Raw genomic sequence first — 25,175 nt, forward strand, 5'->3', positions numbered from 1 at the left:
AGCAGGTTCCTGGGAGCAGGCTGTGAAGGTGTCACTTCTCTCCTCCCCAGGTCCATGTAAATTTGCTTCTGGTAGAAGCTCGGATGCAAGCCGAACTACTTTATGCTCTGAGAGCTATTACTCGCTACATGACCTGATGGCTGCAGCTGCCTGGAGACCTTGCAAGGTGCTGCAGCTGCAGCATGGCAGAGGAAGAGAGGAAGCCTCAGGACCAACGGTAGCTCTACGTTAAGATGCCCATTGTGCCATAACTCCTTTAGTTTCAGCTCTTTCCGTGTTGGGAACAGCGCTTGGCAGTTGAGCAGGCAGGGGCCGTGCAGAAGTGCTGCCCTGCTCCTGGGGGTTTGGCTTTAGACAGCACCCAGGACCCTCTGTGACCTTGTGGCAATAATAGCAAATGATAGATACATAGCTCTTGTGTTAAGGCAAATACCAAGGGGAGCTGGAGCATGAGAAGAAGTGGGACTTGATGACATTTGCTTTCCCTCCCAGAATAATTGTAGAAAATCTTGATGCTGCTATTTCGTGCTGGTGGAGCAAACAGACAGAGCCTGTTCCAGTTAAGCTACACGTGGAAGTGAGCACTGCTGTTGTCTGAGCCTATATTGTGTGTGGGGTTCAAAAATCAAATTTTAAAAAAAAAAAAAGCCTTGTTCTTTAGATTTCTTTTGTCATCAGAACTAAACCTCTTCTGTCCACACTGATCACTTGACAAGACAGCAGTCAATTTTCTCAGATAGTTTAGCCTTAAAATGCTCTCTTTGTGTTCAGCACTATTTGGTGAGCTCCAAAGTGCAATGGGGGTCTTCCTCTGGAAAGGAAGGGGCCTCAAGGCCTCAGAGCTTTTAGAAATCTAACTTGGCCAAGTCTCCCATTGCTTCTTGTCCTGTTTTTTGGTTGTTGTTGTTTTTTGTTTTTTTTTTTTAAAGGCTGAAGCAAGGAGGAGCTGGGACAAGGTGTGGGAATGTTGTTCTAGACTGCCAAACAGTCCTACTGTATTACATGCCCAATGCTGGTCTTACTGATTTTTTTTTTTAATTTTTTTCTTTGGTTTTTTTGCAGTTGCTTAAGTAACTAGGCTAAAAAAAAAAAAAACCAAAAAAACCTATTTTTAGTAAATCAAACCGTGATTACAAATGCTGATGTTTAATATCCAGTGGGGTTGGAGAACACATGAATACTTTTGTATGAGTGTGAATTGCTTTTTAAATTTGTCAGTATTACTGGTATTTTTAAAATAAAGGTAACAACTTTTTCTCTTGGTTGTTTTTTGTGTGGTTTACCTTTCTAGAATCAGAAGTGGTAGGGTTGGAAGGGATCATCCAGTTCCAACCCCCCTGCCATGGGCAGGGACACCTCACATCCAGCCTGGCCCTGAAAACATCCAGGGATGAGGCTTCCATCACCTCCCTGTGCAACCTGCTATTCCAGTCTCTCACCACCCTCATGGGGAAGAACTTCTTCCTAATCTCTAATCTAAAGCTCCCCTCCTCTAGCTTGGATCCATTCCCCTCAGTCCTACCACTACATGACACCCTAAAATCTCCCTCCCAGCTTTCTTGTAACCCCCTTCAGATACTGGAAGGCCACAAGAAGGTCTCCTCAGAGACCTTCTCTTCTCCAACCTGATCGACCTCAACTCCTTCAGCCTCAGAGGAGCTCCAGCCTTGTGTTCATCCTTGTGGCCCTTCTCTGGACACAGTCCAGAGAATGTGCTCCTATTCTTCCTGGCTGACTTGTTCAAAGACAACTTTAAAACATTGAGACAGCAATTGAGAACATAGACTTTAAATTACAACCATGAGCATAAAATGATGGGGAAACCCCCCCAAAGTTAAAAAAAAAAAAAGCTGAAGATCTATACTATAACTATAGTAGGAACACCTCTCCTGTTCCTTATGTTCTCCTCCCCCTTCTGCTGTGTTCTTTCCTCTTCCCTCACAGGTGCCAGCAGTTTCAATATTCATTATCCAGGATCAGTTTCAATAACTAACTCTATTGTTTTAAACTGATTTTTAAATTTCCCCAGCAGTGAACTAGTTGAGCTTCAGCTGCTAAAAGTCACAGGCCAGTGCCAAAAGGATACCTGGCATCAGAGGGATGCTCAATGGTTTCAGGGCAAGAAGTAACAGGCAGCAGGAGGAGGATTTGCTCTACAAGGAAGTGACAAACTCAACTCTTACCTCCACACTCCTACATCTGGCTGGCAGGGGGTTATGGAGCACTCCAGGCTAGAGACTCCTGCCTGCTTACAGGAAAGTAGGAGCCTTGCTTGCAAAGCAGAGAAAAAAAAACAACCACCACCAAACAGCTTTTCTCCAGCCTAAAGGTAGAATTGAATAAAGATTCTTGCCCCCACACCTGGTTCTCAGCTCCGCCTGGTTTCTCTTTCTTACTGCAGCACATTCTGAGAACATTTTGAAGTACACAGTCCCACAGGCTAAAATATTTTAAAAAGATCTAGGGTAAAATGATTAATAAACTGTCAAAAATGTGACTAACAGGATGCATCTGCTGTTTCCTTTTAACTAAAAATACAGGATTTTTAATGTTCCAAAACCAGAGCAAAACTTTCCTGTCTAAGGGCACATTATAAAGCTAAGCTGTGCCTAAGGACACACAAGACTTCCCCATCTGCAAGTGGAGTTTCTGCAGCCCCTGAGTCTCCTGCTGCTTTTTGGGGGGTCAAAGGTAGAGGTGACATTTCTGAGAAGCCTAAGCTGGCCCTTCCCCTCCCACTCTCTACAGACACAGGCAGGTACCTTGCATGGAGAGACCTTTTCATCCAGTAAACAGCTCAGGGTGGGCTTTAGTGTCTTCATCCAGCCACATCTTCAAGCAGAGCACTTGACCACACCATGCAGATAATCCTAACTCCACACAAAGCTCTCACCTTGGAGAAAGGGCCCAAAACCATCTGGGGATTTCCCATTCAAATGCTGAGGTGTTTGTGGTCCTAGGAAGAGAGTCTTTAACAACAAGCAAAGGGTTAAGCTGCCAGCTGCTCCAGCAGGGTGGTGACTGCTGCAGAGAGCAGCAGCTGTCTGATGCCAGGGCTGAAGGAACAAACACTGGTAGGTGTGAGCTGCCCTCCTTTGCTGCAGGCTGCAAGTTCCTGACAGCTCTCAGGTAGCTCCTGCAGAGCTGTGGCTGCAAAGTGCAGCAACTTCTGCACAGCAGCAGCCTCTCACACACCGCAGATGTTGCAGCCACTGCTAGAACTGGCAACTCACCCCAAAAGATGGCAGTGGGGGAGCCTCTAAAAGGCCAGGCAGGGTGTGGGAGGAGACAGCATGCAGCAGCACCACTGAAGGGAACTAAAGGGGTGGCAGCTGCGTGGGGCCAAGAGGATGCTACTGCAAAAGAAACAACAAACAAATGAACTACTCAGGATTTTGTTTGGAGTCTGTGCTCAGGAGGCACATGGCAGAGCCACCTGCAGTTTACAGCCCTCCCCCGCAGCCCTTTCCTCTCCATCTTCCAGGTTCAGCTGAAAAGACACACACTCCACCTCAGGTAAAAAAGGGGCAGTGTTACAGGGGTCAAATACTCAGTTGCTAAACAGGACACCTGAAGTCACAAGAGAACAAAGACACCCGAGTGGTAGAAGATGCCATAAAAACACATCAGAAATTCAGCATTTTGGAGCTTCTTACCTACAAGGTGGGGTTTTTGCAGAGAAGGGGCCATGCAGCACCACTGGAGCCACCACTGGGTTCTGCTTCTAGATGCTCTGAGGCTTTTGCTGCTCCTCCCAGCACTGAGTGCACATCTTCCTGAAGCAGGCATAGCCAGACTGTGAACATGAGGCCAGAGCTCACACACAGCATCAGCCTCAGCTGTGCTCTGCTGTGGGACCCCCAACTCTGCCCTGTGCCAACACAGCAATGCCAGAGCTCACACACAGCATCAGCCCCAGCTGTGCTCTGCTCTGGGACCCCCAACTCTGCCCTGTGCCAACACAGCAATGCCAGAGCTCACACACAGCATCAGCCCCAGCTGTGCTCTGCTCTGGGACCCCCAACTCTGCCCTGTGCCAACACAAAGCAATGCCAGAGCTCACACACAGCATCAGCCCCAGCTGTGCTCTGCTCTGGGACCCCCAACTCTGCCCTGTGCCAACACAGCAATGCCAGAGCTCACACACAGCATCAGCCCCAGCTGTGCTCTGCTCTGGGACCCCCAACTCTGCCCTGTGCCAACACAGCAATGCCATAGCTCATTCATTTGATCAGTAATGACTGACATGAACAAATCTTAACTGCCTGCACACCCACCTTGACCTGAACAAAACACCAGCCTCAGGCTGCTGCCTGGCAGAGACCCAGCACTTGGCAATTCTGACCAGACCTGCTGAACGGCCTTGGCCACAGGACCTTTTCCACTCCATCCCCACCCTGCACTGCACAGCCATGGCCACTGCTGCCTTTTGCCTGGATGCAAATAGCAAGAACAAGGCCTCCAGCTCCCTTCCCCAGCAGGGAGCACTCACCCAGCAGCCTCTCTTTAATGACCCCAGAAAGCAAATGCATTCTTTAACTCCAAGAAATAAATGGGGCATTGAAGCCATTTATCTTCCCCCTCCGTTTCAGCTAACAGTAAAATGGCAAAAGGAGGAATGATAATTGAGCTTTTTTGAGCACAGCAGAGCTGTTGTTGGAGCCAAACCATACTGAGTTTCTCTCCTTGGAGTGCAGTGGTGTGGGCTGCCACATGAACTCTTCCAGCAGGGCTGCTGTCCAGCTGGTCACAACAAAACCCAAGGGACAAAAGGAACCTTGCACACTTCATTATTGTCATTTAAGTTTCCTCCTCACCCCACCCAAAACCTGAAGTCTCCCCTTCCCTGCCCCATCAACAACAAAGATGTCCCCAAGAATGCAGAAGCAGTGACATGGGCTAGGACAAACCTTTCCCTGCCCTTCTGCTACTGCTTTGCTTCCCAGGCTCCTCACTGGGAAGCAGAGGTCCAGGTCCTGCCAAACGCAGAGCAGCACCACTGAGGGAGCCCTGACTTGCTGCCTCCCAAAAACACATTGCTCCAGCCTCTCTCTGCAGGGCTTGCCAGGATGCAGATTTGTCTCTGGCACACACAGCACAGGGTGAGGCTGCTGACCCTCAGGATCAGAGCCAGCAGCTCAGCAGCCCCTGTGCAGAGGTTTATTCTTAGTAATCTGAGGTCAGAAAAGAGACAAATGGGTCAAGGCTGGAAAGCTTTCTGCAGCCAATTGGGTTGTTAGTGCTTGAGGCCAGTGATGCAGCTGCTGAGCTAATCCAGGGGTGACAAGCAGGGACTTCTGCACACTGAGGGGATGAACACAGCAATAAACAAGCAGCAGGCAGAAGGAAGGTGAAGGATGTAGAGGTTTTGGGGTTTTTTTTCCCCATGAATGGAGATGAGCCATAGGGAGACTGAGAAGTACCAGCACACAGGCAGCTCCTGGGAGCATTTGATAGCAGAACACACCAGACCAGCTAAAATCTTCTCTGACAGCAAGGATTTGAGTGTTTTTGCCTTCAGATGTGAAGTCCCAGTTCAGAAAATCCTCTTTCTAGCACAGCTGGACCTATACCCACAAGCACCAAGGCAGGAGTTGGGATACCCTACCTGCAGAGCATCCTGTAAAGGAAAGGGAATCTCCAAAGCAAAGAGGAGTGACTCCCCCCAGCCACTGACAGCATTCAACCTGAGGAGTCAGGGTTATGATGTAAGACAGCAGAATGCCCCTGCAGCATTCTGCCACAGACCTAGGAAGTACAAGTGTATCAAAGTCTGTAGGTAAGATGTGGCTCCAGTTGTACCACATCCTTTTCTAGTGCCACAACCTCTTTTGCTACCACAGGGGTCCAGGTGGTAATTTATCCTTTAAAAATCAATAGTTCAGCAAATAGCTTTGGTTTCATTTTCCCAGGCAAGAAACCACATAATTAATGGACAAATGTCACTGAGGAGCTGCTTGATCAGCTCAAACATCTTTCAAGAAAGGAATTAACAGATGCAAAAATCACAGGATCACAGATGTTAGGGGTTGGAAGGGACCTCTGGAGATGGAATCCAACCCCCCTGCCAGAGCAGGGCCATAGAATCCAGCACAGGTCACACAGGAACACATCCAGATGGGTCTGGAAAGTCTCCAGAGGAAGAGACTCCACAGCCCCTCTGGGCAGCCTGTGCCAGTGCTCTGTGACCCTCACAGTGCAGAAGTTCTTCCTCATGTTGAGGTGGAACCTCTTGTGCTGGAGTTTCTATCCATTGCCCCTTGTCCTATCCCAGGGTGCAACTGAGCAGAGCCTGTGCCCTCCCTCTTGACCCCCAGCCCTCAGATATTTATAAACATTGATTAAATCCCCTCCCAGGCTTTCTCCTCTCCAGACTAACCACCCCCAGGGCTCTCAGCCTCTCCTCACCAGGCAGTGCTCTCTTCAGCATCCTTGTAGCCCTCCCTTGGACTCTCCCCAGCAGATCCCTGTCCCTCTTGAACTGGGGAGCCCAGCACTGGATGCAATATCCCAGGTGAGGTCTAACTAGGGCAGAGCAGAGGGGAGCAGAACCTCCCTTGCTCTGCTGGACACACTCTTAATGCATCCCACATCATGCCAGCTTCTCAAAAGACCAGATCCAGCACACAAATGACTGACAACTAAACTGCCATGCTCCCCAATGGCAATGTACAGGTACATTGGAAATGTAAATCTGTACCACCTACACCAACAGCCCCCCAGAAAAAGATTAAAATGGAGTCATAGTCACAGTCAGGAGTGATGGCTTTGAATTCTGTGAAGAAGCTTTTCTGCCACAGGTTTGAACTCTCTTTCCCAATACAGTCTGGGGTAGTCCCTTAAATCTCTGCCGAGGCTGCAATCCCACACTAGCTCTGCATCTGTAATCAAGGAGAACAGCAGCATCAGTCCTGAATAACATGAAATCATCATCACCAGTCCTACGTAAAATGAAATCATCATCACCAGTCCTACGTAAAATGAAATCATCATCACCAGTCCTACGTAAAATGAAATCATCATCACCAGTCCTACGTAAAATGAAATCATCATCACCAGTCCTATGTAAAATGAAATCATCATCACCAGTCCTATGTAAAATGAAATCATCATCACCAGTCCTATGTAAAATGAAATCATCATCAGTCCTAAATAAAATGAAATCATCATCATCAGTCCTACGTAAAATGAAATCATCATCATCAGTCCTATGTAAAATGAAATCATCATCATCAGTCCTAAATAAAATGAAATCATCATCATCAGTCCTAAGTAAAATGAAATAATCCTCATCATTATCAGTCCTAAATAAAATGAAATAATCCTCATCATTATCAGTCCTAAATAAAATGAAATCATCATCAGTCCTATGTAAAATGAAATCATCATCAGTCCTAAATAAAATGAAATCATCATCATCAGTCCTACGTAAAATGAAATCATCATCATCAGTCCTAAATAAAATGAAATCATCATCAGTCCTAAATAAAATGAAATCATCATCATCAGTCCTAAATAAAATGAAATCATCATCATCAGTCCTACGTAAAATGAAATCATCATCAGTCCTGAATAAAATGAAATAATCCTCATCATTATCAGTCCTAAATAAAATGAAATCATCATAATCAGTCCTGAATAGAATGACCCCAGCTCTGTATTCTCTGACCACAGCACACACAACTTGGCAGCTGTGTATGTTGGTGCCTTACAAACAACTCTGTGTAAGACAAACTAAGCATCACTGTCTGAGGGGCTTAGATGCAATGGAAAATAAAGGATGGTAAGGTTGGTTACACAGTAAAAAGGGCACTGCAGGGTTGGGGTTTTTTTTGCTTCTCACACCTCATGGGTGTAGCTAAACTGCCTCCAAATCAAGCACTCACTGTGGCTGCCAGCATGGAACCTACTTGGGGCTGACACTAGCAAAACTGCTGTGGGCAATGCTGAGTGATCAATTAACTACAGCTCTGCTTCTTCTGTCACCAACTGCCCTGCTGAGCTGGTTCATGGAGACTGTGTCAAAATGTCTACTCTCACACTGAGAGCTTCAGCCACACTAGTTGCTGTGTCACTGGTGCCCTCCCTTCCTCACAAACTTCCTAAATAAAATAAGAAGACCCTCTTACAGAGACAGGCAATGGCAGGAGTGAAAGGAAGTCATCACTCCACATTCCCCCAGCCAGGGATGTGGCAAAGCAGCAAACCCTTCCAGGAGGAAGGGTCTGCAGCCAGGAGCATCAGGAACCTACAAACACAACTGATAATGCTGAATTCATGTTTGCATGCAGATTAACAGATGTTTGACAGCCTTTAGGCCACAAACAGACCTCAAATGCAGACACAGTCCTGCACCCAAGGGGCAGTGTGGCATCTTTCAAGCCATCAACACAGACCATGGAAGAGCAGCAGCTGCACAATGCCTTTGCTGCACATTCACAGCAGGTAAATGGCAACTTGGAGCTGAGGACAAACCTCAGTTACCCACACTTTGAGTCAAACTTTGTGCAGAAAAGTAAAAGACACCCAAAAAGCAATTCTTCACAGCTGAAAAGGAGGCCAAGGCACCTCTGCAGAGCAGGTGGCCTGAGCTGTGACAGCTCTGAAGGGACATCACTGTCACATGGAGGTGGGCTCAATGCCACAGGAAGGTACCAGCAATGCAGACCACACTGGACTGCTGGTACTGCAGTGGTGCTGAAGTACCCCCAGTTGAACATGGTGACTGGGAGGTAGGTTCCACAAGGGGCCCTGCATAAGGAGGAATCACAGAATCAACAAGGTTGGAAAAGACCTCAAGCATCATCAAAGTCCAACCTGTCACCCAAGACCTCATGACCACTAAACCATGTCACCAAGTGCCACGTCCAGTCCCCTCTTGAACACCTCCAGGGATGGTGGAGATACTATTTAAAGCATTTCTGTAATAAAATGAAAAGGTGCTTGACCCCTGCCATGGTGGAAACTTTTCTTCCAAATATTTAATTGGAGTTTTTCTGATTGCAACTTGTGCCCATTAGACCTTGTCCTGTCAGTGGCACAGGAGCCCAACACAGCCAGAGTGGATCTCAGCAGCAGGTAAGTGAGACACCAGCCTGGGGAAAGTAACAGACTCTGGGGTTTGTTTTCAGTGAGAATTGCTTTGCCTGCTCTTGAAATGATTCTTCTACCCAAATTAACTATCTTCTAACAGAGCAAGAGACATTTCTCCCTTCTATTAGACAGCTGTGCCCCCCAGAAGTTGGTTGAATGTTCATGAAACTGAGGTGGAGAACTCCAGCCTTCAAGAAAGAGGCTCAGAACCAGTCCAAAAGCAGAAGTGTTGAACCAAACCAGGAAATTTCCCAAAGCAGATTGTGAGCACCACTGGGGATCAGCAAGGATCATTGTCCCACATCCAAGCTGTGCATCCTCAGATAATTCAATTTTCCCACAGCCCTCCTCAAAACTAGCACAGTTGGGTCGTGGCCAAGCAGCACATGAACTGGCTGCAAGCCCAGGAGCACACTGCCTGGTCTGCATGCTGGGGGGAAGCTGGAAACTAGAGCACAGACTCGAGTCTGCAAGGGCTGCTCACCCCTGTAAGAGAGGGGCCAGCAGCCCTGGAAGCCAGTGGCATGCCATGGAAGAGGTCACCTGTACTGAGATGCCAAAACAGCTTCCTCAAATTCATAGTGCAGGGAAAGAAAAAAAGTCTGGAAAGAGAAGGAGAAAGGAGATTTCACTGCATGCCCAAACAGGAAAATGCTCTCAAGGCAGAGTCTCATCTCCATTGCCTCTCCTGAGGGACCAGGAGAAGGCAAAGCCGTGACCAAGGGCCTGGAAACACCAACCCCCAGAAGCTGTGAGCCAATAAAGTGACCTGAAACTCAAGAGCAGCTCCAGGAAGGTCACTGACAGTGCCACTGGAAGGCAGGGCACTGCTGCTCAGGCTGCTGGCACCAGGCAGAGAGAAAGAAAGTCAAATGGTGCCTTTGCCCAGCCTCTCTGGGGCACAGTGTCTTGTCAGGCTATTTCCACTCCCTCCTGGCTCCCTCATACCTTTCACCATCTTGTGCCAGGTAGGGGAAAGAAAAATTGAGGGGAGGAGGCCAAGCACAGCAGGTGAAGTGAGGTATCTGCTGTGCCATGCTCCCCTGTTCCTGCTCCCCCAGGGTGTGCTGATGCTTAAGCACAGCCCAGTGGCTGTCAGCAATTGCCTCCTGCTTCCTGCATGATAGGATCAGAGCAACAGACGGTTCAAGGCTGTTACTGCATACAATGGGAGGAGGAAGATGTGGGACAATATTAACCAGCTGCTATGACTAAAATTTGTTGGCTCTGAACACACAGAGGAACCAGATCAAATGTGCCTTTGCTACAGCTCCTCCTCTGCCTAGTGTGAAGAAAGTCTAACCTCCTGATTTAATTCTGACCCAATTTTAATTAACTGCCATTACAGCTGTGTTGCAATCCCAATTGTAGCTGCAATTGTACACGAACTTCCAGCTCACAAGAGCTGTATCAGCTAATGAGAGTTCCAATTACTGCCCAGCCTGGAACCTGCAGTCAAATTAATTAATTGCTGGGCTAAGCAGTGCTAAATGCAGAGGGAAAAAAATAAGTTCAGAATTCTCCAACCCTTGCAGCATGGCAGACAACTCAGGCCTGACTGTGGCTGGGAAGTTTGCAGTTCTGTTGCAAAATGTTTAAAGAGCGAGCACCAAGGATCCTGCAAGCCTGAGCAGTCTGACAGAGCTAGCTGGAGTCAGGGCTCACTTGAAGATTTGCTCTGTCACATCAAGGACTGCAACAAAAGGAATGATTCCAGCCATCAGCAACAGTCATTCTGCCCTAACTGGAGAGAATTCCTCGCTAATCACCCACTCTTCTGATTGTCTGAAAACAAAAGAGGCCACGGGGACTTCACTTTCTGCCGGGATCTAACTCGCAGCAAGCATTCACCTTCAGTAAATTTCCACTCAAACCGAAATCGACATGGGTTAACGTTTGCTTCGATTTCATGCACACTGGAAAGGTTTGTTTAAGACAACTGGAAACGACCTATCCAAAATAAAATCACAACCAGAGCAGTGCTCATAAAACACAGGAGGAAAATTACACAGAGTGACTGCAGGACTATTACACAGCAATGAAGCTCTGGGTGGTTTGCAGCTAACACAGACGTGCAGATGAGGAGATCCAACTGGGTAACCAGATCAGGGTCTCGACTTGGAGATGAGGATGGAGACTGTTTACAAAGGCCTGCAGTGATAGATGAGGGGCAATGGCTTCAAACTAGAGAAGAGCAGACTTAGATTGGATGTTAGGAACAAGTTCTGCACCATGGGAGGGGTACACTGGAACAGGTTGCCAGGGAGGGGGTTGGGGCCCATCCCTGGAGATACTCAAAGTGGTGCTCAGCCTGAGCTTGCTGAGGATGCTCAGGGCTTTGGGCACCCTGATCTATTGAGGATGTCCCTGCTGACTGCAGAGGGGGTTGGACTGGATGACCTTTGGAGGTCTCTTCCAACCCAGACCACTCTAAGATTCACTTGTAGGCACCTTCCAGGCTGCATTTGTGGAGCTGCACTCCCCGCCTAGCTTTAGGGAGCAGATGAGAAATTGTCAGGATGTTGTCCTTGCCCACAAGGAGATCATGATGAGAAAAGAGGGGCAGCCAGGAGACTCTTGTGACAAGCAGCACACTCAGCCCCCTGCACCACACAAGCCTCCAGCAGAGCAGAAGAGCCACAGTCCCCTGCCTGCAGGAGTGTGCTGGGCAGGGACCAGGTGAACCACAGCTGGAGCCCTGCTGCTGTCAACTCCTGCAGTGACCTCTGAGGCCAGAAGTGCCCTGGTCCAGTGGAAAGGATGTTTTGCAGGGTAGTTTGGCTCAAGCAGGCAAAAAGGCAGCTGAGAAAAGCAACACCTAAGTAGACAAACCAGAGTGGGGGGTGACAGCAGCCAGCTCCACTGTGGCAGACTCTGAGACCTGAAGGAATGTGCTGTGTGGCAGCAGACTACTGTGCTGCTGGATAGTCCTAAAGCCACATGACAGACTTCCCACCCAAACTAATATTGCTTTGACTTTGCTCCTTCTATTACTTTGACTAAGGAAAAGAGAGCAAGATGATGAATCTCACCTAGGAGTGATGTCAGCAGCACCACCAACGTGTTGGTCTCTTCTCCAAAGCATGAGGCTGCACGTGTGCTGTTTTCACTGTAGTTCCACAGGGTTTTGCATATCAAACAAGCCAGCTGCCAGTCTGCAGGCCCGAAGTCTTGTAGACACTCAACTAACCTGTCAGTATCAAACAGAAACAGTGGTTTGCTCCATGGAGTTTTCTCCTGAGCCCTTCAAAATCTGGCAGTCTAGAAACGCCTGCCGGAGAATTTTATGGTAATAAAGATGCTGTCTTGTTCCTCAGTAACCTCCCCCTTTTCATTCAGCCCAGTTCCCCAAGGCCATGAACTTGCCTTTTGCCTACTCAGATGTGCCTGTGTCTGCCTCTATCTATCCCCTGCAAGTTTGCAACCCAACTGACCCAATTTCAATCACACATCACAGATGGAACCATCTCCAAGACACTGAAATCCCACCAAATCCCCAGCCTGCTCTAGCTGGAGGTGTCCCTGCTCACTGCAGGCGGTTGGACAAGATGACCTTTGAGGGTTCCCTCCAGCCTGAAGCATTCTGTGATTCTGTGAACTGAAGACAAATGTCACGACAACCTGTGACAGTTTGGCACAGCCAGGATGATCTCCTCCATCGCTTCCAAATTCTCTAGATTGATGCCATACTCTTACTGGTTTTCCTGCTTTTCTCAATTTTTTAGCCACTGTATAGAAAATTCTACACTCTAGATGAGTCACAATCCACAGACTGACTGATATCACAGACATTTCTCCCATTCAAGTTGCCTGGAAACTTATTTTTATTCTTCTTTCCCAGCTGTACGTTTTGGGAGTCAAGTCGAAGGAGGGAAGGAAGGAAGGATGAGCAGACAATGCATTGTTTATGCCATACAGAAGTAATTACATGATGTTAGGAACAGGAAAGCATATTGTTTGATACATGTGGGTTGTACCAACAGCTTTACAAGCCCAGGAACATGATCACTCATGTTGCTCCCATTAAAGCTGGATCTGCTCTTATCTGAACATCAAAGTCACAGGGGTTGCACCCACAGTGGTTTGTCAACATCTATCACCACTTACACATCTAACTGCCTTAAACCTGAGCTATGGGGAGAGAAGACTCTGCTGAGCATGGATACATCAGGTCAAAAAATTGCAATCCTAACTCATGAAGTTCACACAGAGACATCAATGGTGCCCACTAAGTGCAGTCCAGTCAGGATCCAATCAAGGCAAGCACAAGCAGCTACTGCAAAGCCAGCTCTTAGTTGCTTTGCTGTATGGCACTTTCCTCTGCTGGTCCTCCACCAGGAGGACCTTTGGAAGATCACTCTGTGGGTTTTGGCACTGCAGTAGTAAACCACCCTAATGCTTTTGCAGAAGGAAAAGCCAAACCCAACCACTGAAGCATATGGGAGGCTCTTGAAGAACAGGAGAAGCTGAATCACAGAATTATTGAGGCTGGAATAGACCTCTGAGACAATCAAGTCCAGCCTATGACGAATAAAAACACACCTATGACGAATAAAAACACACCTATGAAGAATAAAAACATACCTATGAAGAATGTGTCCTTATTACAAGTTATTCACCCCAGTGCAAAACAGCCTGATGGAAACTTTTTGGCCAAACCACTCAAAACTGCCCTTTTTTCCCCCTTTTCTTTCTTTTCTTTTATTTCTGGTAAGCATAATCAGGAACTTACTTCCCAATTCCTCCTTCTTCCCTCAGAAGAGCTCCTTGGTTCTTATTTGCTGTGAGATTGAGCAGAACTCCACAGGCAGAAAAGCAGACATCTTGGTTCTTGGAATCAAGCAAAGCAATCAGGAACTTGTGTGCTGGATTGTGAAAAGGGAAGGAGTGTGACTGGCAAGATGGACTGAACACAGAGTGGCATTACACAGACTTCATAAACATATGCACTTAGAAAGCAGGCAAATGTAGGACACCCACCCCCAGAGCTGGTAGCATATTACTGTGGCATCTGCAGAGTAAGTGCATGGCCCAGGGTCAGAACCATTCTTAGACCATGCTGGACACCAGTGTTCTTCAAAACAACAGACACCAAATTCTAGTTATAAAAATACCCAAGAGCAAGGTGAAAATCCAACCAGAATTACAGCCTCTCTCCTGACTACAGCCCTCCTTTGCATCTCACAGTCAGCAGAAACTGCCAGGACTTGGCATTTGGCACTCAGAGAGGGAAGTTCCTACCTCCATGAGTGGCAGGGTTACCCTAGACTGCACCAAGTCCAGCTGGAACTGCTGCAGCCTGGAGCTCCTGCAGGAGACAGGCAAGAAGCAGATGCTGAAGGTGCAGCATCTCCCAGCACTAGCTGATGCTGAGCTCAGGAGGCAGTGGAAAGCAACCCCAGGGAGGGAGCCAGTCCTGCACCTTCCCAGCTCTTTCTGAGCTTGGCACAACAACCCCACAGAATCTCTCTAGGTGGAAATTTCAGTCCTTTGAGACAGCTCATCAGCTGCCCTTTGCAGATAGCTTCTCCTCCAAAAGCAGTGGCGTGTTGACCCTTGGAAGAGGAGGCTGTACATTGTCTATCACCCACTTTCAGCACTGACAGGTAGATACAAAAAAAAAAAAAAAAAAAAAAAAATCAGAGTGAACTGGTGTTTAATTAAACTAAGGACACACCTTCTGTGGATAGCAAGGAGTTGCAGTTTCTCAAAGCTCCTTAGACACCCAGAACAAAAGGACTTGAGAAGACTTGCATCCTGCTTCACCCAGAGGCAAAGAGGAGTTCTCTTTGTTGAGGCAGTCAAACATCTTTAAGCCCTGTTACAAAAGTACTAACTTGCTGTCAAAGATGGGAAGCAAAAATCTTTGACCATGATCCTGAGTAAGAATCCAGATGGGTTTTCTTTTGGTATCACAGCACTGCTAACCTGCAGGATTTGAAAAGCTGAAGGAGTGAAGAGGACTTGCAAAACTATAATCTTTAGGAAAACCAAAGTTTTTGTAGTATGTGCCTTGGTGAAGGCACCATGGCATATTTTTTCTACTCTGGTATTTCTGTTTTAATGAAACTGAAATTACAGAATGGCTTCATTTGGAGGGGACCTTAGAGATGATCTACTCCAACCTCACTGCCATAGGCAGAGACACCTCTCAGCTAGACTTGGTTGCTCAAAGCCTCACCCAACCTGGCCTCGAACACCCCCAGGAGGAGGCATCCACAACCTCCCTGGGCAACCTATTCCAGAATCTCACCACCCTCATACTGAAGAACTCCTTCCTCAGATCCAGTCTATCCCTACTTTCCCTCAGCTTCAAACCATTCCCCTTTGTCCTGTTTCTAGACAGCCTTATGAAAAGTCCCTCTGCAGCCTTCCTGCAGGATCCCTTCAGGTATTGGAAGGCAGCTCTAAGGTCCCCCTGGAGTCTTCTCCAGGCTGAACAACCCCAGCTCCCTCAGCCTGTCCTCGTAGCAGAGGTGCTCCAGCCCTTGGATCATCTTTGTGGCCCCACTCTGGACTCCTCCAGCAGCTCTGTGTCCTTGCTGTGTTTATGACTGCTGCTGGAGTCCAGCATTTGCTGATTGGCAGAACATGGGAGACAATTCCTTCTGCCCTTTAACTGAGGCAGCTTGTTACCCACCTTGCTTTTTCAGAACCATGGACATTCAAGCCCAGAACTCCTACAAAAGTAACTCACCCTTTTTCTGCAGGATGAAGTCACAGATCTCGTGATGCTGGGACAGATTGCCAAAGACTCTGACAGCCTCCACAGCTCCATCCAGATTGTTGCTCATCAACAGCTTTAAGAGCACTGCTTGTTTGCAGAGAAATGAAATGAAAAGCAATTGCTTGTGTATCCCAAACATGTGCTTGGCTTTTTAATCAGTCAATCACTCAGTGTCAGTCAGAATGCAAGCAGCAACAGCAAGCCATTGAATAATTGGGAACAGCTCTCTGTCTGTCTGGTTGTAGTGAAGGGGTGAGCTGATGGGTAGGACAACAGCTAAATTGTGTAAGGGCTTTGAAGACGAGACACAGAGCTCCAAAATGGGGCTAAATGCAAGGGACCAAGTGAGTTTTGCTATACAGTTTTGAGTGGGCTGATGTGAAAATCCAGGAAGACAAAGAAAAAAAATATGTTGTAATATAGGGGAGAATTGATTTAGATCCTGAGCAGATGGTCTTAAGGTGGGATGTCTCCTGAAACTCAAACTATTTTGACATTAGCTCTATTTTCTCTCAGTGCTGCTACAACAAGCAAACACATTTTCCCTGAACAGCTACTTAATATTGGCCCTGGGCTGAAGCATTTGCTTGCTTGCTGCTCCCCTCCTTAGCAGTTGGACATATGATTAGCACAAGACTTCAGCAGACAGAACAAAACCTCCTGCAGCTCCTGGGAAGTGCTGCCATCAGGTAGGTTGTCAGTGCATGGCAAAGGAGACACCTTACAGAAATTGTGTTTTCAGTCTTACTGAACCACTCAAACCAGCCCCTCCCCCCCCCTCCCAGGGGCAGGGACTCAAACCAGCACCCCCCCACCAGGGGCAGGGACTCAAACCAGCACCACCCCCCCACCAGGGGCAGGGACTCAAACCAGCCCATCCTTAACCTTTCTACCACATAAAAAAAAAGTAACAGGGAAAAAAATATATCTAGAAAAAGGTTGGCTTCATTCCTATTACTTCCATCTTTCAATACTGAACATGCCCTGAACTTGTCTTAAAGAGGCATCTAAAGTGATTAGTTTTTGTCTTGTACCAAACAGCAAGCATTCTGCAAGTGTCTCCTGGAGGAGGAACCCTGCTGGTCTTCCATCAGCAAGTTTTCCCTCTCCTCAGTGCAGGCAGAGGAAAGGTGCTGGAATTGGTTTCACACACCAACAATAAAAACAGGAGAGGGAGAGCAAAGGGGGCAGGCAGAAGTAATTTGTTTCCACATTTATCCAACTAGCAATTAGGGATTATGGCTTATGGGTGACAAAAAGACTCGTGACAGAGAGCAGAAATGTTGCCTAGAGAGGAATCTGATGGCTGCCAGAATATTTTTTCTTACTCCTCACTCTCCTTGTGCAACTTCAGGCACCACCTCTCCCCCCATGTGTTTTCCCTTTAGAAAGGTTTGCAAGGCAGAGACTCTCTCCCAGATTTTGTAGAGCATTAACACAATGAGTCCCACAACTCAGATGCAGTTCCTACACATCACTAAAACAGGACTACTGCCCATACTGTCAGAGGGGAGACAACCACAGAAACTTTTCCACTGCTAGAAACAGACATAAATCAGATTTTGCAGTAGAAAGTACTTTCTATAGAAAGTAGAAGATATTAAGAAAAAGAAAACTCCACTGCTTTCTGACCAGACTCTGCTTAGAAGCAAAAGGCAACAATTTCTTTAGGCTCAGGCTTATGGATTTTGAACAGGTCTACGGAAAACTGCTAAACAGAAAATATGGCAAATGCCTTTGGGGAGGAAAAGAAGGAGTTTTGACCTGACTATTTTCACACAAAGCATTGAACTATACTCTGGAAAAATGAGAAACCATTGTGGGAACAATTTAGCCCCCCCCCCCCCGAACTTTATATTCCTGCAATATGATACCATAAAACACCAGCAGTGTCTTTTCTGTAGTATCAGAACACAGCAAGGACAGCTTCCACTTTCAAAAAGATGTACAAAAAAAAAAAAAAGAGTTTAGAAGCCCTTACTTTGAGCAATGTGTAGCTGCTTCTCTTGGACAGTAGAACTCTTCACTTTGTAGTAGGACAAATTGTTGATGGCTGTTGCAGCGCTGATGACCAATTCCTCACAGTCATCTATTGACTTGTATTCTGATAGCAAAAAAATAAACAAACAAACAACAAAACCCATGTGGAGATGCAGGTAAGTCACTCAGCACTGCGTTCTGTCTCAGGACCAGACTGAATCACAGATTGCATGGCCACAGACAACCATTCTGGTTCTCAATCCCGTGGCTGAAGCTGACTGATCCAAACGTGGCAACACAAAGTTACCTTTTCCAGCTCTCCACCATTGTGACCCAGGCAACAGGGTTTAAAACCTGGTCAGCAAAGACATTTTACAGATATTTGCTGTTTTAAGAGGGAATTGAGTAGAATTCACATGCCAGAGTGACGGACAGGGAAATACTAAGGACTGGATATGTCAGATGCCATGAAAAATTGAAAACCCCAAACCTCTTTAAAGTACTTGAAAGGTTTTCCCTTTTAGGGCTCCTGACAGAATGTTGAGCAGTGTAAAATTACACCAGCACACCTTGGAAGTTGTGTGTCCCACTACCATCTGAGATTTCTGGCCTCAGAAGAGTGAAGGAAACAACAGAGGGGTAAGTTCACAGGCAGAGAGAACATGTAGTAAATAACTGACACAGTGCTCAAGAAGATGGGAGGGTGGCAGAGAGAAGCTCTGAGGCTCGAAGTGCTCATCCAATTATTGAGGCAGTTCCAACCCAGGAAGCTCCTCCAGGGCTGAAGTGAGATGGGACAAAGTCCTGAGTTTGCCTTGTCTGATGCCCTGTGGCTGGTGGCTCAGACTGTTGCAGATAATCTTCTTGATAGCCCTCACATAAATATTTGATGTTCTCATCACAGACTGAGTGCTTTGAGAGGTGTCTTGGCACTGCTAAACTTTCTTACAGGAGAACAGACTGCCCAGTTGTAGCCCATGATTAGATTTACAAAAGGATCAGTAAGTGGTCAAGGAACTGCAATCCTAAAGCCTCCCTTTGGAGGGACTGGGGCACTCTCTTCCACCTGCAAGAGAGAAAGGTTGGAAATCTGAAAAGAAGGAGGGAAGAAAAACAAAAAGGTTATTTTTCAAGGAATCTGAAAGTTATGGGTGCTGGGAACAAAAGGAATACTTGATCCAGGACAGCCACAAAACCTGCAAACCTTACAGGAAACACATCCAGGTAGCACCTGGTGAGAACAGACTTCCCTTATGGGGGGACTCTCAGGCAAATGTATTTGAAATGAAATCTGTCTGCACTCCTGCAAATCTGACCCCTGAATTAAACAGCTCTGCAACACCTTTCCCCAGTCAGCACCAAAGCAGCAATGCTTCACCTGCCTCCAACAGGCTTTCTACCTAAACCAGTTTATGACCACCAGCAATGGAACCGATTTAGTTATGGCTCAGCCTAGGGGAAGTGGTCAAGGAGAAAAATCCTAAACTCTCCTTACAGACTGAACACAGACAACAAATTTTATTACCTAGCACTGTTACAAGTAACTCTACCACACTCTGGGCAGCTGCCAGAGCTGCTCCTACGCTGGGATGAACAGAGAGGTTGGCCACAACTCTTATCAGTTTTATCAGCACATCTTCTGCTTCCGAAGGATGCTTTGGGTGGCTTTTTCTTTCCCCTTCTCTTTTATGGCCCCATTTCTGTGCATTCAGATCAAGTTCATGGTAGGTTTGGAATAATGATACCAAGGTGTTAAGGCTTCCTTTTTCTTTAAACAGCTGCTCACGGGCCTGGTTATTCTTTGCTGTTAAATTACCAAGGACGAAGAGGATACGGACAACCAAACCCTGCAATAAAATAAATCAACAAGGCAGTTACCCAGGCACAGTCCAGCTTCATCAACTACACATATTAAAGGGAAACAGATATGTAAGAAGTAATCACAGAATATTAGGGGTTGGAAGGGACCTCAGAAAATCATCCAGTCCAATCCCCCTGCCAGAGTAGGATCACTTAGAGCACATCACACAGGAATGCATCCAGGTAGGTTTTGAATGTCTCCAGAGAGGGAGACTCCACAACCTCTCTGGGCAGCCTGTTCCAGGACTCTGGCACCCTCACAGTAAAAAAGTTTTTTCCTTATGTTCACATGGAACCTCCTCTGCTCCAGCTCACCCCCATTGCCCCTTGTCCTATTCATTGGACATCACTGAGCAGAGCCTGGCTTTGTCCTCCCAGCACTGCCCTGCACATCCTCACAAGCCTGAACAAGATGCCTGCTCAGTAAGAAAGGCAGGGATGGAGAAGAGGAGACTAAGGGTCACAAGACATTGGCAGTAACATCCTCCTAGGGTGAGGGGGATGAATGCTATCCCTCAATATGAGAAGCAGGCATTCTCCAAAGCAAGGAGCAGGTTCCTGCATCCATGCATTTAACACAACCATTCTGGAGGACACACTTCCATCTCTTTTGGTTTTTATCCAGGCATTGTGTTTCTGCTAGCATCTAAAAGGTCATCGAGACAAACTTTTATGAGCGTTCTTACTAGACTAACCACTAAGTGCTTTCACCTTTTGCTGGCACAACCCTCAATTCACAAAGGCTGTCAGAATTTGTAACAAACAACTGATGAATCAGAAGAGAGAACTGGGGAGAAGGGGGGGAAAGAAAAAGCAGGCAGGCTAGTTTGACTCCTTTATATCGACTTTCTAATTTTGGTCAAAACACTATCAGCCCAGCAACAGCTCTGCCCAATCAGCACACAGACAAACAGGTACCATACAGCAATCAACTGATATTTTGAGAAGTGTGATCTCAGCTGTGCTTTCCACCTACAGCCTGGCAAAAACAAACTTAGAAAAAAAAAAACCACCAACCCCAAACTACTTCTTAAGCCGAGCACATCCGGTTTTAATAGCACATCACTGAAGTCTCTTTATCTGCCAGGGAAAATGGAACTAGCAGGGGCAAAGAGGAGAGCTGGTACAGCTTCTGGTGGGTAGTGCAATACTCAAGGGTTTGTATTATTTTGGGCTATACATATACATTTAATGCTTACTGTGGTGGGTTGAAATTACCCCTCAACTAATTTGGAGACCCTACCCCCAAAAAGTAAACTGCCAGACTTAGCTCAGGTTGGGATGGAAGCAAATGTAGCTCTATTCACGGGCACAGTGAAATCTAGAAATATGAAATGCAATGAATATGTACAAAACATACAATAGATGTGCAATATAGATATATGTTTACAATTTATAAACAACACAAACTCCTCAGGCCCTCCCTGGATGGATCCAGGGGACCTGTTCACCTCCTCCCCCTACTCCCTCCCTTCCTCCTTCCTATTACCTCACACAGTAGTTAAAACAGAGATACCCCTGGCAAGGCCACAGAAGAGAGAGGGGAAAGCTGCTAGCAGAAGCAACAGGAGAGAGAGAAAAAAAATTGTTTATGCCTCTGCTCTGTATTTCCATTAACAATCCAATGAATTCTATAGACCTTAGCATTATTTTCCTTTTGCACCCAATGGTAATTTATTTTTACTTTCAGTCTTTGCAGTCAGGGACTAGGCTAAAGTTCCCCCTTTAAACTGGAACACTTACAGAGTAAGTGCTGCCCAAGTAAGCAGGAGCAGCTTAGCATTGCTGTGCAAAGAAACACATCAATGGCATTCTGAAACTGCTTGCAAGAACAAACCTGCACAAGGCCCATGAAAGAAAAAAAAAGTCTAATAAATGAGATGATGATGCATGTCCAAATGTTTGGAGTATTAACTGCATATAGAATTTCTTACAGGCTTACAGAAGAATTAACATTTATCAGCTTAATTTACATAATATAGAGCTTTTAAGAATCACATTCAGTCACTTAATATTCCCCCCCCAAGAAACCATTCATGTGAAGCTTGCTGTCCAGAGAGTGCACCCAAACCTGCCTGGAAGGTTATATATGAGACCACACAGCTTCACTTACACAAATTTGATGAAACATCAACAAAAAGCTTGAGAAGGAGAAATGAATTTTTTCCCCCTTTGCTTCCATCTGTGAAGAAACTGTGAGATTTCTGATTTTTAAGGTGGCAATGGCATCACATACTCCACAAGCATCTAACTCTATTTGTCTGACAACTGGAACATAGACATTTGATTGCTGACATGGAAGATTCTTTGCATATCTCCTTCTAAAAACCCATTCCATTGCACTGCCTGAGTAGCAAAGGTACTCAGAGCAGGGTACTTGCTGAGTCACAGGACATGACAGAATTTTATCTTGGTGATTAAATGTACCTACACTACCTACATGATGTACAAATTGTACAGGTTTACTTATCAGGAGGAGAGGAAAGACAGTCAGGTCAGTAATTGCTAACCAAAACTAGATCTAAAAAAGGGAGGAGAGTCCATTCTAGAGTTTGTACACATTGGCCAAGTACCTGTTGTGAGTCTGCTTGGTCTCTAGATCTCAAAGGGGAAGGGTAGTATGAAACAAAAATTCAGATCCCAGCAGCTGACTTCTGACTGAATCTACAGCTGTAAATGAAATGTGCTTTCCATGGCTCAAACTTCAGTGCAGGGAGTCAAAATTCAACCCCCTGCCCAGCAGTCTGAACAGCTGTGCATTCAAATCTGATTTACACTTCATTTCTAAATTTGTATTTCTGCTTTATTATGTTCCTTTGGCAGACAATTGAGAGTTTTCTTTGCAGGGTCTGATCTTCTACTCACAGGCAAAAGAACAGCAGTTTTGCCATCCTGGAGCTAATCTCTTTCAAACACAGGAAGGTGTCCAGTTTGGGGCTCCCCAGTTCAAGAGAGACAGAGACCTGCTGGAGAGAATCCAAGGGAGAGCCATGAGGATGCTTAGGGGACTTGAGCATCTCCCCTGTGAAGAGAGACTGAGAGCCCTGGGGCTGTTTAGTCTGGAGAGGAGAAGACTGAGAGGGGATCTGATCAATGTCTATCAATAGGTGAGGGGTGGGTGTCAGGAGGAGGGGGCCAGGCTCTTTTTTGGGTGGTGTGCAATAAGACAAGGACAACAGGTACAAGCTTGAACAGAGAAGATTTCAGCTCAACATGAAGAGAAACTTCTTTACAGTGAGGGTGACAGAGCCCTGGAACAGGCTGCCCAGGGGGGTTGTGGAGTCTCCTGCTCTGGAGACTTTCCAAACCCAGCTGGATGCATTCCTGTGCAGACAACCCTAAGTGATGCTGCTCTGGCAGGGCGGGTTGGACCTGGTGTTCTCTTGAGGTCCCTTCCAGCCTCTGATATACTGTGAGACTGTGTGATTCATCTTGAAGTGACATTCTGGCTGTGAAAATTCCTGGTCAAACCCAGAAATAACAACTGACCCTAAATGAAACTCGATTTAAAGAAGAAAAAAAAAAAAAAAGGACATCTGTGTGTAGAATGCCCTGGAAGCATCAAAAGCAAATGAAGAAGTTCTTGACTGAGGGACTTGAAATAAAGAACAGAAAGAAGCTTTGCCAGACTAACAGCAGAGAGCATTTGTCAGGAAAGAGAGAACATCCTTCCCCCACACATATGAATGTCCTGCAGGAGAAGAGGCCATTAGCAGGTGGTCATCAATCCCATTTCCAGGCTTCATTTTCATCCTATTTAATGCTTATTTTAAAATTCACAATTAAGAAAGCACTTGGGAAAGTCTGACTGCTAGTTTTAGTTTCTTCCCCAGTATGTTTGTAGTTACCACAATTTCCAATATAAAAGCCCTGACCCCACAAACTCGCAACCTGAAAACTCAGAAGAGACAAACACACATACACACTTGTCCTTTCTTAACATCTCAGTTTTTAATCCTGAGGCTTTTTGACTGCTTTGAGTTAATCATACTGATTTATCCTCCCTCTTTGCTACTTCCCACAGCAGACAACTTCACTCAACGCTGCTGGTTCCTTGTTTTCCTTTCAACACATACCAGCTCGGGCTGGAACGCACTAGCTGTCAGCACTTGAAAAGAAAAAGATTAGCAGTGCCAACTACACCTCAGGAAAAACATTTGCACTCCTCACAGCTCAAGTGTTTATTATATATACTACAGCACCCACAAAAAAACCCCAACACCACAGTTGCATGCCATTATCTGTGTCCCTCTTCTCCCTTCTGCAGGGCTTCACTAAGCTGACAAGTGACAGCTGGGTGCTTGCTTAAAAGCTGCACTAAGAATTAATGACTCTAAAGACACTGCAGATCTAATCATCACAACATAATCATAGAATCAACAAGGCTGGAAAAGACCTCAGAGATCATCAAGTCCAACCTATCACCCAGCACCTCATGACTAACTAAACCATGGCTCCAAGTGCCACATCCAATCCTTTCTGAACACCTCCAGGGATGCTGACTCCACCACCTCCCTGGGCAGCACATTCCAATGGCAGATCACTCTGTGAGGAACTTGCTCCTCACCTACAGCCTAAACTTCCCCTGGCACAGCTTGAGACTGTGTCCTCTTGTTCTGGTGCTGCTTGCCTGGGAGAAGAGACCAACCCCCTCCTGGCTACAACCTCCCTTCAGGTAGTTGTAGACAGCAATGAGGTCACCCCTGAGCCTCCTCTTCTCCAGGCTAAACAGTCCCAGCTCCCTCAGCCTCTCTCCTCATAGGGCTGTGCTCCAGACCTCCCACCAGCCTCATTGCCCTTCTCTGGAATAAAGGTTGGGGTTTGGTGGTGGTTTTTTTTTAATACACTAGCTGTTTCTTGCCTAATTTGTGTTTTGATAAAACAGCTGCCAGCTCAACACAAAAAGCAATGCTAATATGGGGAGGAAAGAGGGTTTTTTTTTTTTTTAGGACCACTAACTAGAAGCTTAAAGTCTCCACACTACCTGACAACAAACACTTGCAATTCATAGATGAGCCTGCAGTTCATTATGACACAAAGCTTAGAATAGCTCCTCTTAAAACTCCAGATGAAGATTGAGAGCAAAATGTTAACTCAATTCCAACTCCTTATTCCCAATCCCGTCATTTGCTGAGTTCTCAGTAGAAGAAAAAAAAAAAAAATCACTTTAAAGCTAATCAACTACAATGCTGTTTCTTATACTATTTACATAGCTTTTACACTGAGTTTTACTTGTGTTTTTGAAGACTACACAGTGCAAGAGCAACCTGAATCTAGAGAAACCTCAGATATGCTGCAGAAATGTTAAGCAACAGAAGAACATTTAGAAGAAGAGAAACAACTTAATCTTTGTTCCTCTTCTCTGTGTGTTGTCACAGAGAACAGGGCTGCAGGTAAACAGGAAAGGGAGAAATTATATTTTTTTCTTTTTTTTTTTTTTTGTAAAGAGAAAGTATAAATTGTTCGGTGCAGTTGATTTGGTTTATCTTCATTGATTGCTTTTAACAACATTAGC

The 25,175-nt window shown here is 46.1% G+C and overlaps 2 protein-coding genes across 3 annotated transcripts in view; one reads left to right on the forward strand and one right to left on the reverse strand.

The window, feature by feature from the left end:
• SESN1 (sestrin 1) overlaps nt 1-1,085 on the forward strand; it is a 68,156-nt gene extending 67,071 nt beyond the window's left edge. For both annotated transcript variants that reach the window (XM_054393186.1, XM_054393187.1), the window contains exon 10: nt 51-1,085. In XM_054393186.1, coding sequence (XP_054249161.1) covers nt 51-137 — 87 coding nt within the window. In that variant the 3' untranslated portion in view covers nt 138-1,085. The remainder of the gene's footprint in view (nt 1-50) is intronic.
• Nucleotides 1,086-6,753: 5,668 nt separating this feature from the next.
• The window catches only part of ARMC2 (armadillo repeat containing 2), a 47,801-nt gene continuing 29,379 nt past the window's right edge, over nt 6,754-25,175 (reverse strand). The window contains exons 12-17 of the mRNA XM_054393115.1: nt 19,326-19,647; nt 17,802-17,924; nt 15,791-15,904; nt 13,826-13,958; nt 12,126-12,283; nt 6,754-6,881 (exon numbers count right to left, since the gene is read on the reverse strand). Coding sequence (XP_054249090.1) covers nt 6,754-6,881; nt 12,126-12,283; nt 13,826-13,958; nt 15,791-15,904; nt 17,802-17,924; nt 19,326-19,647 — 978 coding nt within the window. The remainder of the gene's footprint in view (nt 6,882-12,125; nt 12,284-13,825; nt 13,959-15,790; nt 15,905-17,801; nt 17,925-19,325; nt 19,648-25,175) is intronic.

The sequence above is a fragment of the Indicator indicator genome, chromosome 27 (genome assembly GCF_027791375.1).
Source record: "Indicator indicator isolate 239-I01 chromosome 27, UM_Iind_1.1, whole genome shotgun sequence".
In the NCBI taxonomy this organism is placed as follows: domain Eukaryota; kingdom Metazoa; phylum Chordata; class Aves; order Piciformes; family Indicatoridae; genus Indicator; species Indicator indicator.